This window comes from Gallinula chloropus (genome assembly GCF_964237585.1).
Source record: "Gallinula chloropus genome assembly, chromosome: 3".
Taxonomy (NCBI): Eukaryota; Metazoa; Chordata; class Aves; order Gruiformes; family Rallidae; genus Gallinula; species Gallinula chloropus.
In genome coordinates, this window is record NC_140087.1 from 84,174,081 (window position 1) to 84,194,985 (window position 20,905).

Here is a 20,905-nt window from a genome sequence, read left to right on the forward strand (position 1 = left end):
GCAAGAGGGGAATTCCTTGTTTTTCACCGAACAACAGGATAAAAAATTGTACATGGAAACAACATAACCACATGACAAGTTGTCTGACCCTTTCCACAGCTTCAAGTTCATTGGGTGCTTCACCAAAATGACCTTTCTCTCACTTGCTGGCCTCCCAGCCTAATAAGCCATATTCCCACCAGGAAAGGTGAAGTAAATATTAAGTATATTAATGGTAGCAGCATCAAGACAGACAGACTTTCCCATCTGCAACAGTCATCTGGCAGAAGTGATATTTGACAGCTGTACTGATTACATGTGTGTTACAACTTTTGCATATATTGAAAGTGGGTCAATAGTTCTTTGAAGGAAAACAGACTTCCAGCTTTGGCTAGCTTCTTTATCCCATCTGGTAGCTCTGCCAGGGTGTACTCTCTCTGCACCCTTGCCAGAAATTAACTAAAAGGAGGAAGAAAAAGCATCAAATCAGTTTTCCACTATTACCATTTATTTTCAGGACTGTGAGGTTCATCACTCCTAGATTTCTTACCTTCCTTATTGGTTCAGTGTTTGTGAATGCTTACTCTTAGCCTGTTTTAATTGTGTTTGTAAAGACCCAAGTGCTGCTGACATTTCTAAGCATTTGCAAAAGCCATGAACTCAAGATTTTTTCCCCCAAATGCAGCTCTCTACTAATTGTTGTAGCTGATAAACACAAATACAAATGGAAAACACACAGGGCAAGAATGCAAGGGGGAAAAAACAAAATCACTAACATCTACAAAGTGAATGACAGAGGAACAGCAATTAGTCAACAGCCTATGAAAACGCAGCATTACAGATTCCAGAGGTGATTACAGTTATATAAACCTGCCATTAAAAATTGCTTCTCTTCTCATACCACAGCGTTCTCACATATGTTCTGAGGATGGGCACATCATGGAAAAAATCTAGCACAGAAACATACCTTCCCCCAATATGGTCTAGGTCTTTGAGCATTGCAAAACTCTACTGGCCTCAGAGGCTCATGTTATAATTGTAATGGAATTTAAAATAACAAATTTTAAGAGTAATAAATAGCTCAAATAAATCTTAACTACTGCATACTGAGAGGTCTTATCAGTATGTGTTTCTTATATCAATTATTTATAGAGACTTGGCATTTTTTACCTGAAAAAAAAAGACACTGGAATGTGGAGTTTAATAGCCACACTAAACATTTTGGGAAGAATTCATCACACACATGAATAACTCTCATTCCTGGAAAAATACTCTTTCTACATGGAATGTAAAGCATAGACTTGACATTGTTCCAGTGACTGCAGATCTATATTGATAGAGTCAACTGAGTTTCTGCTAAGCAGTAGACCCGGACTAAGAACTAATCCATTTAATCAGCCTAATTACAAGCTACACAAGATAAAGATCTGTCATTTTTCCTTTCAGACATAAACGAGTGTGATGCCAATAACCCATGTGCACAACAGTGTTACAATATTCTGGGTTCTTTCATCTGTCAGTGTAATCCAGGATTTGAGCTGAGCAGTGACAGAATCAACTGTGAAGGTAAGCATTGGATTTTTTTTTTAATCTTGGAAGAGCAATTTATTTCTTTTAATTATTTCCCCAGAAGTCTTTCTATGAACTAGGGGATAGAATTCAAGCAGAGACACACAGAGGTGCACTTTGTAGCCAAAACCCTCAAGACATTTATTTTTTTAATGGTGCAAATGCAGTTGCTAACACACCTTCCCAGCTGCATTCAGCTACACATGAATCTGGGACTCTTTCTTCAACAGTGAGTGCAAAGCAGGACACACAGGGCTCCACTTCAGATCGCAGCTGGGAAGAATAAGGCTTCTGAGTGCTTATTTCACAAACTCACTTGAGTTGTGTGTGGTCTAATGCTGATGACCATTAAATGAATCGAGAAGGAATGCAAACCAAAAACAAGTGCAATTCTGCATGTTCTTAGCCTCCTCTGAAAGCAAAACCTCATTTTTTTTATTTTAAGGAAGCAACAATTGTGCTTTTGAGATGCTTTCAAGCCTATGTATACAAACAGCATGTCTGCTGATGATTATACAATCAACACTATTTCCTCTGCCAGTATGTCCATGGGGGTCCTCTAATCTCCTTTCGGACACTTGATGATCTCACCCTTAGAGCCCATATCCTTTCTACCAGTCTTTGAGCCAAAGAGGTCTTTTTGGTTTACCACTGCCCTCTGAAACAAGCCAGCAGAGCTATTACAGGCGCTCCCTCTCCAAGCTTCTCAAGCTAATCCTACTTACAAGCGAACAGAACAGGGAGCAGCAAGTATGCAGCCTCCAAGGACATCCCTGAGAAAACCAAGACCCAGGCTCAAGCCTCAGAGGGAGCTCTGCTGTTTTCCAAGTCATTCCACAGATGTGATAGGTTTCACTTAATTTTGGGTTAATGGCACATACTGTTATGTTCTGTTTCACACTGCACTGCTGTGGCAAGGGAGCGATGGCTGCACAGGAATAAAAGAGTAAAAGAAAACAGTATACACTGAGTATTATTTGAAGACAGAGGAGAGGCCTTCCCTTCCCCAAAGAACTCCATTAGCGTAGGGCACAAGTACAAAGGCAATATTTTTGCCTTGCCTAACTAATCTCACATCTCTGTTTTTTATGTAAGTAATCATATTTTGGAATACTAAAAGTATACATTCTTTCCAGAGTTGTTTTCCCAAACCTGCTCTGAAGGCTAATTTTGCTTTTGCTTCTTCAAATCCAAAATTCTCAGTTTGGGAGATTGATAACGCACAAACAGAATGAGCCCTTCTGTTTGCAGCTCTGAGGCTTTAAGCCAGACATTTCAGGGGTTTGATGACTTATTTTAGGCAGAATTCTTTTCTCGTGTTAGAACCAGCCTTTAGCTGCTATATTTAATTCTGTAAGAAGGTAGATGTTAAAAACCAATAACTTCAAGTTCTTTGCTCTCTGCAGACACTGATGAATGCAGAACCTCAAGTTATTTATGTCAATATCAGTGTGTCAACGAGCCAGGAAAATTCTCCTGCGTCTGCCCTGAGGGATACCAGGTAGTAGGAGGCAGAACATGTCAAGGTAAGTGCCCTCACCTTGCCAGGCTCAACACTGCCTTATTAACACCACTGTTTCAAGCAAGACCAAGAGCAGTTGCTATCTAGGTACATATTTCATGCCAGGATTACCATGACATTAGCAAAAGATATGTTGATAAAGCATTTGAAGATTCATTGCATATCATGTATTCATCCTTATTTGAACCCTTTAGCTCAAACCCTAAGTCCTTCAGATTCCTAGGACAACATGTCAGTTTTTGGAACTCTCAGGTAAAACTTGTCACAGGTGTCTGGGTAGCAGGTCTAAGTTTCAGAGATATATATCTTTGGAAAAAAAAAGATCAGGCACTAAACCTGGCTTTGTATCCTGTTTCGTTTTATAGAGATTCCTAAATCCAGCCACAGGAGAAATGAGAACTTTTTCTTCTGATAAAGGAGGGGAAAAAATGCAAGGCTTGAGCAGCTTAGATAATTTGTGCTTAGAAGAGTAAATGTTCTGGTCAGGTGCCACTGAATGGCAGGATTTTAAAGTTGGTGGTTTTTTTCTTCACTGGTTCTAAATGTCTCTGCATCTCAGAGAATATAGCAGAACAAGTGCAAGAACCATTGCTTCTGCCATCCAGAACCCAATTTAACAGGCTTTAATTTTAGTAACAAACACATGTGTTAATTATTGGCAGAAAGGGTGAGGAAATAATTTATTAAAAATTTTAATAACATTCAGATTAATCTCTCTCCATTCTTAAGAGCAGTAGCTGGTATTGAACATAGTGGGGTAGTTAGTTTAGCCATCTAAAAATCTGTTTGTGCCTTCCAAGAGATTACATTTGGATAAACCCTCCCTCTGATTGTTTATTTCAGAAACCTCATTAAAGGTTATTTTCCCAGGCAAAAAAAAAAAAAAAAAAGGAAGCTCTGCTTTGCACAATAAGCAAGTTTTCATTATACCTCACAAAGCTGTTAGATAAAATGTAGCTGTTAACTAAGCATTTTAGTGAACCTGCAAAAGAAATCACAGTTCTTCCTCAATACCTTTATCCTCTGCTGGCAAGGTATCTTCTGCCATAAAACCATTCTTTGCTAACTAGAAACTCCAAGGTATTTCTACAGTTGCATTATTAATGTGTATCTTTAGTCAACTAAGAAGCCTTCAGACTTAATTAGCACTCCAGCAAGTGTATTCTGCTTTTGCATCAGGAAATCCTAGATAGCCAGGTCCCAGAAAAGCAGGCACACACAAACCTGTTGGGTTCAGCAGACTTTTTTTGTAGCAAACTCATTTCCATCTGCTTTGACAGACTCCCTTTTCCTTCTTCCTAGATATAAATGAGTGTGAGACTACGAATGAATGCAGAGAGGATGAAATCTGCTGGAATTACCATGGAGGATTTCGCTGTTACCCAAGAAATCCTTGTCAAGAGCCCTACGTTCTTACATCTGAGAAGTAAGAAGAAAATCAGCCTTTCTTTTTTTTCCCCTAGGATCATCCTCAATGGACAAAGCAATCAGATACAACAGGAAGCAAGTACCATTTGTTTGCAACTGTCCTAATTTCATCCCTTTCTGTCTTCCAGCCGCTGCGTCTGCCCCGTATCGAATGCCATTTGCCGAGAGCTGCCTTACTCTGTCGTGTACAAATACATGAGCATCCGCTCAGACAGATCAGTGCCCTCTGACATCTTCCAGATCCAGGCAACCACCATTTACCCCAGTACTATCAACACTTTCCGGATCAAGTCTGGCAATGAAAATGGAGAATTTTACCTGAGGGTGAGTATTGGTTGTACCCTGAGCAGAGCAGAAAGACAGTCCTACCAAGGTGCTATAGTACCTTGCCATTTTGACCAATCCATCAAATGTTCTTGTAAGAGTATCACAGCATCTCAGAGTTCATCAGCCTTTTAATACTCCCTAATTAAGGTTTGAAGAAACCTTTTACTTTTCTACCTGAAAACTGAGAATCAAATTGTTTCTTTAAAATGAATACAAAGCTAGTAGCAATCACAAATATTTATAAATATTGTCACACCCATAGCAGCTACAAATGAGAAAGCTCTATGCTTTTCACTCTGTACCAACACCCTGTGCTTAGGAAAGACTCCTTGTACAGTTGATTTTATTTACTTTGTCACAAAAATGAGAAATTAAGAAGAGCAGCTTGGGATGGGGCACTGATTTCTAGAGTGTGAAGTTCAGGCCACCTTGTAAAGGTTCATGTTGAGACATACCTCACCCTTTATTTTCCCACAGCACTGCAACTATTTCAGAGAACCACAAAAGTTCAACTGACTTAAAACAGTATTTCCTGTTGGTGTAATGCATTCAAGTAGATACACATGAATGAAAGTGTCTATAACATCTGCTTTTTAAGATTTTTTTTTTTTTTTGGAAGAAAGCTGATTTTCTTGGACACTTGGAATATTTACAAATGCCTGGGAAATCCTTTTTGCTTCATATGTGGCTTTAGACTCAGTAAAATAGAATTGGCACCAAGAAATAAATCAGATATATATTAATTGGAAGGTTTTCATTTTTGCTTAGCTTGCAAGCCTGAAGATCCCGGGGGGGCGGGGGGGGGGGGCATGGAGGGGTTGATAATACATCCAAAAAGTGTACCAAGGTATGGCATTGCTTATTTACACCTTGTTTCACCAAGATGGGAACAAAGAACAACTCATCTATCTCTCACTTGTTCTGGTATAAACTATAATCCAGTGCTTTCCCCTGGATTTATCATACATCAAAACCCCATACCTACCCCCAAAATACAGTTATTAAAACAATTGCTCCAGCTCTAGCTTGGGTTAGACACCAATCTAGCCTTGGGACTGCCTTTCTTTACGCTAGCTATTCCAATCTTCTCTTGCCACCCAACAAGAAACCTCAGGCCTTAAGTAAGGAAGTATGTGTTTATTCCTGCCAAGCAGCTGTGGTAAACAAAGGCTTACTTAGAAGTTATTCCTATTGTTTTAGTAAAATGCTGAGCCGGGTCTCAGATACAGCAGATGGATTGGATTCCTCTATATACGCTACTGATTTGACATGGTGAGAAAATATTTGTAGTAGGTGAAGGGAGAGATGGAGTTTACCCTTTCATTGTCATCTGTAAATTACAGAGCTGTTTAACAAACTAGCAGCATGCCAGGGACAAGGCCTGTCAGCGTTCCCCAGCAGCAGGACCTCACACTGGGAAGAGAGCTTCAGACCAGTACAGGATTGGGATAGCAACAGGCACACCAGTTGCACAAGTTCACAATGTTTACAAGGGGAGCACATGATCTTCTGGAGCATGAGCCCTGAGATAGAGTTTCCCTCCACTGAACAAGCTGTATCACTGTTAAAGACATTATGTCTCGCATTTCACTCATTCCCCATATATTTTAAAAGCTGATAGATGGGGATAAAAACAAAGACCATCCTGGGATAGATTACCACTTTTCACATCCTTTAGGAGACTCAGCGTAACCAGGAACAGATTTTGCACCACGGTTTATTCCTCTGAGCCTTAGTCAGGTAAAGTTCTCCCCACCGAGCCAGGTGTGAGATTAGTCATGGCCATTTAAAAACTGCACAAGAATAGTTCATTGTGTGTCTGTGCTCCGAGACAGAGCATTTCTAGTGTAGCAACACACAGGCTCTCTCTTGACACAGCGAGGGAATCGTTTGAGATCTGACTGCATTAAACTTCTTTTTCCTGGTTGTTCTTTCAGCAAACAAGCGCTGTAAGTGCGATGCTTGTCCTGGTGAAGTCGCTATCGGGACCAAGGGAACACATTGTGGACCTGGAGATGCTGACAGTCAACAGCTTGAATTACCGTACAAGCTCGGTGTTGAGATTAACGATAATAGTGGGACCTTACGTGTTCTAGTGGTTTTCAATAACCCTTCACTGGCACTTCAAGCAGCCAAAGAATATTATCTTAAAGAAAGCACTTACTATTTTATTTATAGATTTTGCTCTCTTTTTTTTTTAATGTTTGTTTAGTAAGTTTATATCTTTAACCCACACATTACACCTGTAATTCAAGATTAGTAGATGCGTTCCATAGTATAACATGGGCATTGACACTTTCTGTATAAAGATTTAAAGCTTTTTTTATTACCTTTCTTGGACTAGATACATACTCTGCTTTTGTATGAGAACTGTATGCTCATACTGCCCTGTAAAACTTCACACCCCCTTCCTAGCCATATAGATCATACAATTAAAAAGTTGATCTTTTGTGTTTTAAATTCTAATGCAGCTACACTGACAATCTCAAAAAGAACAAATGATGTAGTATGAATGATACACAAAGTAACAGTTATCTGATAAGCTAAAATATATTTCTTTTTAATGCCTTTGTAACAAGAGATAAACAGGCAATAAAAAACTGTTTCTGTAGACATTTACATGCTATCAGTTGGGTTTTCTAAACCAGGTTGGAGGTAAAGTTACATGGTGAGAAAATGTTTCACATTGGGTTTTTATATGCAGATTGTGTTAACCATACCATGGAATAACATCCTGCTCTCTCCAAGAAAAACAGACCATAGAAAGAACATTTCTCTAACAGGGAGAGAGACTCCAGAAGGACTAAGTACCACACAGGGCACACATGCCAATGCTTTCTCCCAAGAACACTGTTGGTAGTTCCTGGTTAGAAGGATGCAGCATTTTCAGACAGAAGTTAACAGGCTATTTTTTTTTCCAGAAATATTATGTTGTATACTAAGAGTTGAGTGCATCTGCTTATTAAGTTATATCATTTTCAGGCACTCAGCCCTACTCCTGCTCTTGTAACTCAGATGTATCATGTACAGTGTTCATAAAATTTATTTCTAATTCAAGAACAGTAACATCTTTTGTAATATGTAAAATCTTATTCCTTGTTTAAAATGTAGCAGTTAATCCTTTGATGTACAAAATTTTTAATAAAGATCTCTTACCATATTGTATTTAGTCTTTTCTTGAGATAGTTTATTAGCAGCATTAGAGGGATGGATTGGCAGCTACTATGGGAGTCAAAGCCCCATCAAGTTCTGCAAGGTCAGACCGCCCCATATCTCAGCCCCCAAAGTATTAGTTCATGGAAGACTTGCAAACACAATTCCTTTGTGGAAGGACAAATGTATTACCTGCTGAGCTTCTGTTCTACTGACACTGAAAAAGAAAAGCTATACCAAAGTACACACATTACTACTTAGTTGCTGATTTACAGGAAGAAGCCTCTTTTCCACTTAAAATTAATTTTGTATAGAAAATACTGTGAGTAGGGCATACATTAGGTAGAAAAACCCTCTTGCAGTGCAGGCCCACATATTCTTATTTATTATGTCAATCACCCTCAGTGATTGCTTTCAGAGGGTGTGCCCAAAGAAGAAACAAGCATGGCTGGAGAGCTTGGCATCCAGAGGATCTGGATGGCAAGACAGCAAAAATTCCCTCCAGAATATAGCTTAGGAATGGCCACAACCGCTTTGGTTTAGGGTGACACATCGCCCACGCTCAGACAAATTGCGGAGCAGGACCCCATTATCCAAGGATCGTGCCTCCAGGCCATCATTTGTGGCTTTAAACAAATACGTCAGCTGCCAGAAGGGTCAGAGCACATGGTTGCGGCATAGGCCAAAAAAATAGTGCTGGTCACATTTTCTTTGCCTGGGGCCCCAGGGCTGTGGGGTGAGACCCCAGGTAGCCTTCATTTAGAGGGATTTAACTGGTGTTTTGCACAGTGAAAACTCTAGTACAGAGAGTTTGGTTTGTAGGCAGCTTTTTCCTCTCCCCAGAGAGATTCCTCCTCATTCATCATTGCTACAAAACCACATGGTTTGAAAGGCAAACCTCATCCTGCAGCACACACCGAGCAAAACGCCTCCGACCTCCTCTGACTCCCCACAATGCTTGTGACAAGCAGCACATGCTCACCTCCATGCTCAGTTTGTCAACTAACATTTTCTCTCTGCAGTCCATCCTCAAACGAGCTGTGTTGGCCCTCAGGCACCTCCTCTGTCCCCAGCATTGGCACTGTTCTTTTACATCAACGTTCAACTTCCCAAATTCTCTGATTCTGCACTGCCCATTCCAAAGAAATGACTGATTTTGTTGCTGTTTCTTGGTTTAACATGAACAGTTCTCACATCTGGCAGAGCTGCACTGATAGGTGCCCAAAAGAAGGTAGAAGGGTTTCACCTCTGTCAATCCTGGGACCTTCAGGACACCAGGCTGGTCCCCGCAGTGACTTAAGCAGCCACAAATCATCCTCAACATCCCTAAGCTGCCAGGCTCTGCCCCAATAGTTACCATACCTTCATGTTCTGCCAGTATGTACACTGCTTTGGTCACCAGAGCATTTAAACCTCTCTCTTAAATCTCTGCTTATCTGACAATGACCTAAAACTTATAATGATAAGTATAGAAAAGCAATATTTACACTCTTATCAAATGACACAGAGTCAGTTGCAGCTCATACATGTGCCACACTCAGCCCACTCGTTTCTCTACATCTCATCCTGCTTATGTACTTGGCTTAACCCATTTTATTTTTGCACAAACCATCCTGCCAAACCCCCTGCTCCCCCTCTGCTTGCAATATTCAGGACTACATAAGACGACTTGCAATCCAAACTAGCTAAAACAGAGGTTATCACACAGCTAGGGAGCACAGATCCAGCTGCCTCCTATTGAATTGCTACAGGTTGGTTGAGCCCTAAACAGAGTCACTGCATGTGGGCACCACTTCCCACATGTGACATGAACCACGGTGCATTTATGGATCCAGGGAGCTGAAGTACCAGCAGCCCCTCCAAACCAAAACACAAGCAGAGCAAGTCAAGGACTACAGCGGGGCTGTGCAGAGATTGGAAGGGGTGGTTGGTATTGTTTTGGAAAGGGGTGCGGTATGTGATCAAGCATGAGTGTCTGAAAGGAATCCATCCTCAAAATGAGAAGATGACTCAAGACTGAATGAGAGCTTTTGTACCCTGCACTGGGCCAGGAAACCTGTGTGTGGTCAGGAGAGGAACCTGTGGGTTCATCTATTTATCTACAAGAGCAGGACTTTATGTGTTCCTTGCAAAGGATACTGAGCTGCAGCAAACATGCAACTACATTTTGAACCCTTTGGATTAAAAGGGACACAAATCCCAAGAAATCTGAGCACAAAGCATTTGCTCAGCCTTCTCTGTATCCTACCAGCATGATGAATAAAATGGTCCAGAAAAGATTCTCATATAAATATCTGTCACTGTTGGAGAAGAATCTAAATCAGGATCACATGCAAAGTTTATTATCTTCTCAGAAATAGAAAACAGGGAGAGAAATTTAAAAAAAAAAAAATAGGACTTTGAGTAAACAGAACTTGAGAAAATAGAAATGCAAGTTCATTCACTTCCCTGAGACCACCTGAACATAGTGCAGTGGGATTATTTTGTTTGGAAGGCTCACAAATGCAAGTTTATTGTTGAATCCTGTTTCCATGACTGCAAAGAGTTGCTTATGTTTTGAATGATCATCCATGTTTCTAACTTTATAACTCTCCTATTAAAATATAGAACAGCTGCTGCCCCAGTCAGCTGTTCGGCATATGGAGCCCACCAGGGACAAAGCCCACTGTTAACAGGGAGAATTATTTTTAACGCCCTCACATTTCTAAACCTCACCATCATCTCAGCGAAATGGCACGTTTCCACACTTCCCAGCTGGGGGAACACCTGCATAATGTGAGAGTGAACTGTGCTGCATCTGCTACAAAACCCAATTTGATTTCATCTGGCCAGCAGAAAAAGTTATCATCAGCCCCAGCGAACAGCAACAGGGCAAGAAGTTAACTGCATTTTATATCTGGGGGAAAACCAGATGTCTAGTTAAGATGTTTATACTGCAAACATTTCTGTGTATATTAGGAGGAAAGAGAGCTGTTTAATAAAATGGAGCTGGCCTAGAGTTGCCAAAGCAAATTTTGAAGGACAGTACAACAGCTTTTGTCATTTTTGCATGGGAAAAAATAGTCTGACTTAATATTGATATAGATTACGTACATTGTACCAGTTTCCTTTTAAAAAAGTGACCTCAGAGTTAACTCTTTTTGAAACCTCACATTTATTGTGCATGTTTGCTCAGCAGTAAAAAACCTGCAAACATTGTGTCACAGCAATATGATATAGTACTATTAAAGGCTCCCGGATTCATTCCCTGGTATCTCAGAACACTGAGATACCAGATAAGGGACTGTGCAGCCAAGACACACTGCAATGCTTCTTACAGATCCAGATCCTGGATTTCAGTAAGCCCCAGGTTTTGTTTGTAAACACAGTCACACTGTGTCTGTCACAGTGACAGAAATTATGTCACTGCCTCATCCGGAATCCCAACAGTCTCAGACGGGACATCAACATTCAGCATTTCTGCTCCCTCCCAGAAATACATCTGGAAAATAGCTTTTCATTTTAACATAGTGTTGTAATTTCTGCATGACCACATTGGACTTTTACATTCAAAGAGGAGAAATTCCCACTAACACGCTTTCTATCAGACCTCTGGAAGTCAAAGGTGCTGTTCTCAAACACTTCAGCAGCTTCAGCTCTAGAAATGCCCCCATCCAGAAACCCAAACAGGCATAGAGAGGGGCTTTCAAATCTAGCAGCCTGCCAGCTGGGTTGACAAAAGAAGAGGCTTATTTATGCAGTTAAACTCTAAAACCACAATCAAAGTTATATTGACACCTCTGGATCTAAATACTGCCCATGCCACTCCAGAAAAACATCTGGACCTGTGATCACCTCCTTGGGGTTACATTTTCTTCCTGCACTTTGAGTGTTGCTGGAGTATCTATGTACAACATATAGGAATGTTTCCTATACAGAACATATACAACAAACACCCAAGTGGGAAGTCAAAAGAGTGAAATTCTTGCAGGCGGCATGGAAACTAGGAAAACAAACAGATTTTGGAAGCTCAGAGTAAGGGCTGCAGAGGGGAAGCCAACATACCAAAACAGCAGGGTAAAAGGCATTATTAAAATCAGTAAGTCATCCTCTGAGAAGCTGAGATTGTATATGAACAAGGAAAATAGAAACGTTCCTGAGATCTGAAAGGTCACACGTAAAAACAAACAAGGCAGGCCAAAGGAGCAACTTGCAAATGCCTGGACTAGCAAATCAAGCCTCTTCCAATCACAGCAGAAGCAGGCTCCCAGGAGGCTGCTGGGGCCAAGGGGTGACCCACACATTAGGGAACTAAGCAAAAGACATAATGCCACAGCAGAAAAACTGAAGAGGAAGTTTCTATCATGTTCCTGGAGGAGGCATTCAGCAATGCCACCTTGCCAGAGCTGTTCTTAGAGGCACTGTATCAAAGTAGTAGATAGAAGAGAGGGGAAGGTGAAGTTCACCTAGATGAGTGGATATCATTAGAAAAGATGGGTAACCCCTGGAAAACAGAGCCTTTACAGTTGGGGGGGCGGGGGGGTGGGGGGTGTCCCAATATTGAGGGGGAAAAAAGCCAAATAAAATCAAAGGGGATAAACGTAAAGTGATACACACAGGGGAAGTCACTCCTGTTTTAATTGAGCAGCAAAGGCCTCTTAACTGCCCACCTCCTCTAGGGAGGACAGTGTCACAGTTATGAGAGATCACTCAAAGAAAACCACAGCTCCAGAAAGCAAATCCAGCATCAGGAGTGACTGGGGACGAAACAGGGAACAGTTGTGTAAACCCACTCCACCTTGAACACAGCATGCAGTTTGGGAATGTTAACGCTCAGAACAGTCTGGAAAATAGCTGCAGAAATTCAAATACTTCAGAAAAAAATCAGCTTGGAGGGAGGACAGTTTAACCCCTGCCCAGTTTAAAAGTACTGCCTGGAGGAAGGTAGCAGCAACCAGATCATTGCAAAGCTATTTTTCTTTTCTAGAAAAGCACTCCTGGGCACTTATTAGATATGAATTGACCCCTGAAGTGACTCAAAGGTTAAGAGGCTGAAGCCTGTGTTTTCTCTTTCCATAAGGAACCAGGTTCCAGACAATTTTGCAGCCCCGGGTCAGTCTAAGCACTACCCCCCAATATTTAATATGGCTGGTTTGTTTCATGACAGCTTTAAAAACTGGCAAAGGCAGCTCAAAGCATGAAGCAACATGCCAAGCGCTCCCTGCGAGGCCGGTGAATTTTGTACTGAAAACCAAATCACAAGGATCAAAATAGTAACATGGAACTGTAATGGGGTCAGAAGATTTCTGCCTTCGCACTGGAATGCTGGAGAGGGAAGACCTAAATTACACAGTAAACATCTCCAATGAAGCACTAAAATTTCATGGACTATCAAGCAGTAGTTTCCTCTAAAATATCACAAAAGGCCGCAGTTTCTTCTGTTTCCTGCAAACACTGAACAGATCAAGCTTGTGCATCATTCTCCCCACTAGTGCTGGTAAGCATCAGTAACTAGAGCAAAACCACATCACATTTTGAGAGCCTGCTCCATCCTGAAGAAAACTGGCTGGGTTCAGCTTCTCACTTCTTTCAGGAAGCTGCCCCATCTCCAGCCACCATTTTTCCCCGTTGCTACACAGCAGAGGCATTGCTGGCTGTCCCATCATAGCCAGCAAAGCTGCCCAGTTCCATCAGAGGTGAACATTTTTTAAGAAAAAGGTTCCTTGACCAGTTTAAGAATTAATTACAGATGTACAATATACCTATGCAGTGCTGACACGTAAAAAACAAAGATCCAGCCAGTACCAACATCATCCCACTCAAATCCACCTGCCTTCAAGGTAGCCAGATAATTAAAACACATCTCAAGGTGGCAGCTTGTTGGCGCAACCTTCTCATATCATGAAATTAGCAGTTAAGTCACTGTTCATCTCAGCATAATTTGATGCTTGTACCTAGGCCAAAATCCCCAAACCAGGCAACTTTCAAGTGTTAAGTCCAGTACCTTGGTATCTTTCTTCTTCCTCAAGCTATGGCAGATGTCATAAGTTCTAACCAGCTTGGGGAGGCGGGGGGGGGGGGGGGAACAAATCACATTTGTAAAGCGTTCCCAATTCTGTCTTTAAGTATCTATTACTGAGTTTCCAAGCTAATCAGCCTGAGCACCAAGTGCTGAAGGCAAATTTCAGAGGGGAGTGGAGCACCCCCAGCCCACCCTCACTCGCCTCTTCAATGGGCTTTGGCCAGCATCCTGACACATCCTCCACTGCTGCTTTTTCTTATCTGAATTCAATCTTTCCACTGCTTGACATTGCTGGGGGGATCTTTTCCATCTCTGAACGGTAGAGGATTTCTCTGCCTTTGGCCTTCCTCAGATTTGCACACTCAGGCACAGGGGATAAAGACTTTTGCTCTGATTGTTCTTCACCACCACCAGCCAAGCTGAAAACACTGTGCTTCGCATGGAGAAACACTATCTAGATAATGTTTAGATAGATCAACCTGGCTCTGAAAATTAAGACAGCACTTTCAGGCTGTGTAGGATATTTGGCTACGGGGGGGTGCTTTCTCACTCCACAGGCCCAAAAAAATCTCCCTGATCAGCTATGAAACCTGGGGTATTTCAACAGCTGTCCTCAGCAGACACTTCCTGAGGTTGCCTAGAGTCTCAGAAAGGATGTAAAATATTTGCAGTAATTCCCTGAACAAACCCAAGAGGCTTCCTTAAAGCAGAGTCCTCAGCTCTGTTGACTTGCGTTTTTAAAAGGTAATATAAATTCCACTTACACTGGTTTGTTTTGATGTTGAAAATTGGTCTCCATAGACATGGTTGAAATCATGCCCTGAAGCACTGAGTCTGGAGCCAACAACCACACAGCCCTTCGCCAGTGCAGAGCCGAGGAGGTTTTAAAGGTGTAAAATGCCATCCTGCCTGCCATAGCGGGACCAGGAGAGTGCAGGGGAGACCAGGCAGGAACAGGGTGCCCCACCACAGAAGGGGAAAAAAAACATGGTTGTGGCTGCCCAGGGTCTGGGGAGAGATCTGCAGGGTTCCCCCCACATTCCCCCAAATCCCCAGCCTTACCCCACTGCTCACACATTTCCTTCACCAGGCATAGACAAGGGGGCAAAGAGCTGCTCAGAGCCCATACGAAACTTAAAGACAATTCTTTTTAAGGCTGACACAGCTAGGACCACGGTGACGTTTGCCAAGCTGAAACAGCAATAAAAAGGAGTGAGAGTGAGACAAATGGGGGAATATATGGAGAAACGACAAGCAGAGGTTTTTATATGGAAATTTATATCAAGGGTAACATTCCTGTCTAACACAAGCACTTTAATACTTCCGGATGCAAGCCTCAAGCCAAGATCCAGTGAGGTCTGATGCTACAATAGTATTCAAGTTCAAGGATGCTGAACGTTTTGCAAGAGCTACAGGTTTTCTCAGCGCCAAAACCCATCTAGAACAACAACAAAAAGCTTTTAGCTCTCCCCCAAGTAACCCCACTGCAATGTCCCAGCATGAAGCAGAGATAAGTCTTGAGGCACCAAGCCGCCCAAGTCGATTTGGACATCGGGATGCACAGACCACTGCAAAACCTGCTCACCCCATCCCATTTTGGGGGGGAAGGAAGCATAAAAAGCAGGGCATGACCTATAGTTCAGTGAAAATAAAGCTCCCTCAAATGTTTTCTTCTCTCTTCCAGCTCTAACACTGCTTCTGTTGCCTGCCTCCACCACGTCAGGGGTGGGGAGAGAGCACTCCCTCCCACTGCAAAGCTCAGGCAGAAAGCAGCCATCGAGGATTTCCCTGAAAGGCTGGCTCAGTGTCGACTCAAGTAGAGGACTGAGAGCGGTATCAGGCTGAGATCAAACCAGGAGATGCATTCCCCAGGTCAGCAACACAGCAAGCGTGAGCTCACACGAGCGATAAACTGTTCAGAACAACTTGTCCTGGAGACATTGCTGCTCCTCCACTGCTGCCAAGGCCCGTTTCTGCTTGGTTTATGCACGATGCCAATTCCTCCCGTATAAGATTAAGCTGCCTTGAGGCAATTTCAACTTACACATCTGATATTTTGAGCATTTTCTACGCTCCGAAGCTCAAGAGCCAACACAGCCCATGTACTGTCACTTCCCCTTTTCACCTCATGTCACCCCTGCGAGGGTGTTCGTTCCCATTTAAGTGCTCACACACCTTTTCTGGGACTTCAGAACATCAAAGGCATAATTCAAGGAAATATTTCACTGAAGAGCAGAACTGAGCCACCAGTGCCATACAGCTTGACTCTGCAGGGGCATTAACCCAATAGCAAAATATATTGGACTCGTTTATTTAGATCTATTTACCACACTGAAGAATAATTCCCCCCTTCAAAGGCTGGTTTGTGTTTATTACATCCCATTAATTTACTACAAGTTCTAATAACACATCCTAGAAACAAGTAAGTGAGCTTTTAAGCCTAAAAGCTTAGTTTCAAGCCCATCACAAACAGCTCTAAGTTATAAAGACAGATACCAAATGAAAAAAACCCAAGCTAAAACGCCTCCAAATGTTTTATTTGTTGACTTATCCAACTGCACATGAATAAATTCAGTCTAGCACAGGCCTGCTCAGGTGCCAGATCTTGTTCACAAGTCTGCCCTGTCAAAGGCAAACACACAGCTGAACTCAGGTGCTCTGCAAGTATCAGCTGGCTATTAGGGTTAATTGTGAAACAATTCTTCCAAAAATTAGATTAAGCCTAGGGCTCAATGTCTGCAGTGGTTGCTGGTAACTACTGTGAGGAAGAGAGGCACTAATACACAACTGGTTGGGCTCAAGTTATAAATGCAATTAAAATGGTGCGTTTATATAGCTAGAACAGTAACTTTATTTCATGGAGATTTATTTTTTCTGCATTAAGGCAAAATATCTGCACACACCACCAAGATGGACATCTAAAGGGACACTTGTGTGCATGGTAGCCATGGTCCAAGACCATCTCAAGTCATTGGTTAAACCACTCAGATGAAACATGATTGTGTAACAAAGTTAAACAAAACTATGGAAAAGCAGGAGAGGAAAGAAACTTCCTGAGGGTTTGGCATTATTCTTATTAGTGATGGCTGAATTCATTTCACCTCATTTCCAACACAGTCAGATACTCAAAAAAAACTTGAACACCATCTCTTTACCATGATCCAGAGACAACAAAAATTGGAGACCAGAAATCCTCATGATGGCAACAGTTAGAACACAAATTTAACGTATGCAATCAGCCTGTATCAGACCACACATGGGATCTGCAAGAAAGGCTGTTGTCTACCCAAAGCACAGAAAAACTTCCCTGCCAATGCAAAACCATTTATAACTGAGTCAGAATTTGATTGATAGAGAGAATTATATTGACAGGGGAAAAGATACAAGAAAAGTTTGCAAATATACTTCATTCTTCCACAAGAAGAGTCCGTCCTCAGCCTGTACTATAATTATACAGATTATTAGTTTGCTCACTAATATCCAGAGTGTCATTACAAAGTAATAAAAGTGTTGCTTTTTGTATTTGAGAATCTCTCAGAAATCAAGACACCCCTTAAGGTTGTTGTGTTGGGTTTTTTTAAAACAGGTTGGCAAAACCAGGAACAATAAAACCCCATGTTCAGTTCAGGAACATTAAAACTCCACTTAAGTAAGCCAACCGAATAAAAGCACAAAAATCTAAAGGAAACTTGTGATAACTGAGCTTCATGATGTTACATGACAAAGCTCATCACAAATCATAACTGAAACTTTGCTCCATAGTATTCCTTAGGGCAGGTTTCACTCCACCCAAGTCAGATAATAGCAATGAGATGCACGTTTCCATTCAGCACAAGATAATCTGTGGGGAACAGGAGGGCTGAGCAAGTGTATCCATAATTAACCCAATTCACATAGTTATGGCACAAGTATGGGCACTAACAATTCATTTTCCTTCTCTCCAACTTTGTAACCAAGATTTGCACTTCCCCTGAACTTGAATAAACCCATACAAACCTTTGCTCTGCCATTTGCTCAGCACTAAGACCTAACTCTATCCCAGCCAAAACCAGCACATGCAGGCACACGGGGTGCCCTGTCCCCTCCTTCTGCCATCAGCAACACAAGTTTGGGACACACAGATGGGCTCCCACCAACTGTGAGCCCCACTCAGGCATCTCAGGATGGCAGCATGTGTCATGCCAAGCCACACAGTGTCAGGCTAGGAGGTGCCATCACCAGCTCCTTGGTCACAGAAGAGAAATCCCCTCCAGGAAGCATTAGCACCTGCCTCTTACTGGGTAGGTATTAAACAGAGCCCCCAGATTGTCACAAATGTACCTGTAGCAGTATTTTACAGTGATCCTCAAAAGCATATTCCCTCCTGCATGTAAGCACAGCACAGGAGCCACTAGAACTCAGGGCCAGCCTTGACCAGAGATCCCACTGAGAAGGCCAACAATACCCAAACCTTGCAGAGTCAGCCAAGAAATTCAGTTTTATTCCAGCTCAGGCACTCGGGGCAAGAGGCTCACAAACACATGGAGGCTTTAAACCCTTCCCTGGATCAAAACCAAATCAGCCCTGGCCTCAGATTTCTGTGGCATGGCAAACAAAGCATCAGAACACGAAGCAGAGGGAAGAGAGCATGGTCTTTGCATCTTATTTTTCTGCACAGACTCCTTAGAAGCTGGGTGCCAGCAAACCCACTGTTAAACATGGAAATTGCTGCTTAAGTACAGCTGACCACACACCCATCATACAGGCATCACAGTCACAGCACAGTCTGCATGAAGACAGGCAGCTTAAAAGAGAGGTGCAACTAAGGCTTTACAAACTGCCGATTCTAGTGCACTTGAGAAGCATCTCACAGCCAAGCAATTAAAGCCTGTAACACGACTACACCCAAAAAGGTGAAGTTACAGAGGTAACCTGGAGTTTTTACATTTCCTTTTGCACACTCAGGCACAAGCCTGAAGATCCCAGTGTCACTCTCACATGTGTGGCCGGTGCAAGGGGGTTATGATAAAAAACAGCCTATAAACCTCACAACAAGGACATGGGTCTACAGGGCGTCAGCATTTGATAAGGCAGGATGGAGTTTGTATTAGCATACTTCTGCAACTATTCCTCTCAAAAGTATTAGGCCAAAGCAGGTTCAGGAAGAAAATACAAGAGCTTTGCAGATGACAGCTTGTTTGTCAGTCCTAGCAGGAGCAGAGCAGCATCTGTTTGAGGATTTTCCAAGTAGAAACTGCCTGGCAAATTCTTGGAATTGGGCAAAGTCACAATACTACAGGAAAAAAATAACTGGGAGACAATTAAGTCAACGAGTACGTATCTACGTCAAGGCACTGTATACCACTGCTCTGAGTTGTTTTTATACATGCCTGTACACCCATAATCATTATAATATCTTGAAGAGAGCAGTAACAATTAAAAATCATTTAATAATAGGTAGGATTTTTCAGAACTGGAGTGAAGCCTCTTAATCCAGACAGAGAGAGTATCACCCCTCCCAGAAATAATATGCTGAGTGTTGTTGATAAATATCAGTCCAGGGAAAGTTTAAAATTGGGGTGTACCACAGAGAAACTCCTGGCTTTCCTTCAGATGCTCTTTTACACCCACTATACAAAGAGTTACAAATAGCTTGAAGGTTAAATTTTGGGGTTTGGGATGCTCTTAGGACAGGGCAATAACCAAAAATACTCAAGGCCAAGCACAGAGTACAAATTTAAATGAAACTAATCCAAGGTTGACATTGAATCACTGAATGATCACCTATGGAGCAAACACCTGTCACCATGAGCGGAAATATTTCCCCTTTCTCTACTGCTTTGACACCTGCAGCTACTGTTACCATATTAAAAGTTCTGTATGTTCTTTTAGACATCTCAGGTCCCAACACACAGTTGACTATCCTTATTTTAAATGGCAGTCACCCCCATATGGCTATTTACATGTACCACTATTCCCTTCCTACTTTCACTAACAGAGCTGGCATTTCTCAAGCTAGTTGCAACTTGTGTAACCATATGAATTAACACCACATACCTAATTCTTTTACTAACCTTTCTTTCAACAGTGCAACAACATGCAAGTATAGATGTAGTAAGTGTTGATATGATTTATAACTGGGTCTTGACTATAAATCATGTTTTTATCAGCCTGAAACTTGATTGCCTATTTCATCCTTCAATTTATAGGGAGATGTGTTATCTCCTCTGATCAGAAGGACCTATATCAAGATTTAGCTCTTCTTACATGCCCCAAAAGGTAACAAACTTTTTCCCTTCTAAGCAAAACTGAAAATTAATGTAAACATTTGGAGATTCCAAGGAAGAAAAGTTTATTTGGAGTATGTCATATTTGCGTACACAGTAAAATTTGAAAGCTCCCTGCTGAAGTCAGCGACATCTGTCACAGCAAGAGGATGGAGCCAATACATTGGAAGCAGATCAAGGATATGGCACGGGTTGACAAACTGCTTGATCATTAGCTCTTAATTTAAGCTTAGACCTCCTTTTGAAGAAAGTGGGTGAGAACAGCAAACAAAATCCCTATCAATCACCACATCCACACCGTTCCCAACTCCTATTTATAGTTTTGCATTGAAATTAAAGACAAAAATGCTCACCATTGTGCCAAATGGGAAAGAACGAACACATTCCATAGGACTGCAAGCTTTAAGGCCACTGCTTTATTTCAAGTGTTGTCCACTGCTGCAAGCTCAGATTCTGTCAACATCCAACTTCTGATAAAGCTTAAGACTTTTTCCTTGAATTTCATAGAGAACAAATATAAAAATGCATTTTGAAATTAAAATACCAAGTTAAAAGAAAGCATGATCAACATGAAAGCCTAAGCTATCATTAAATAGCTATTTCAAAGTGTCACATCCACAGCTAAACCATCAGAACTCACTTTTTGACAAAGGAATTCAA

General features: G+C 41.8%; 1 protein-coding gene across 1 annotated transcript in view; it reads left to right on the forward strand.

Moving 5' to 3' along the window:
- Positions 1 to 7,985, forward strand: part of EFEMP1 (EGF containing fibulin extracellular matrix protein 1) — a 46,245-nt gene extending 38,260 nt beyond the window's left edge. Inside the window, exons 8-12 of the mRNA XM_084262416.1 lie at positions 1,426 to 1,545; positions 2,955 to 3,074; positions 4,373 to 4,496; positions 4,627 to 4,822; positions 6,763 to 7,985. Coding sequence (XP_084118542.1) covers positions 1,426 to 1,545; positions 2,955 to 3,074; positions 4,373 to 4,496; positions 4,627 to 4,822; positions 6,763 to 6,921 — 719 coding nt within the window. The 3' untranslated portion in view covers positions 6,922 to 7,985. The remainder of the gene's footprint in view (positions 1 to 1,425; positions 1,546 to 2,954; positions 3,075 to 4,372; positions 4,497 to 4,626; positions 4,823 to 6,762) is intronic.
- The last annotated feature ends 12,920 nt before the right edge of the window (positions 7,986 to 20,905 follow it).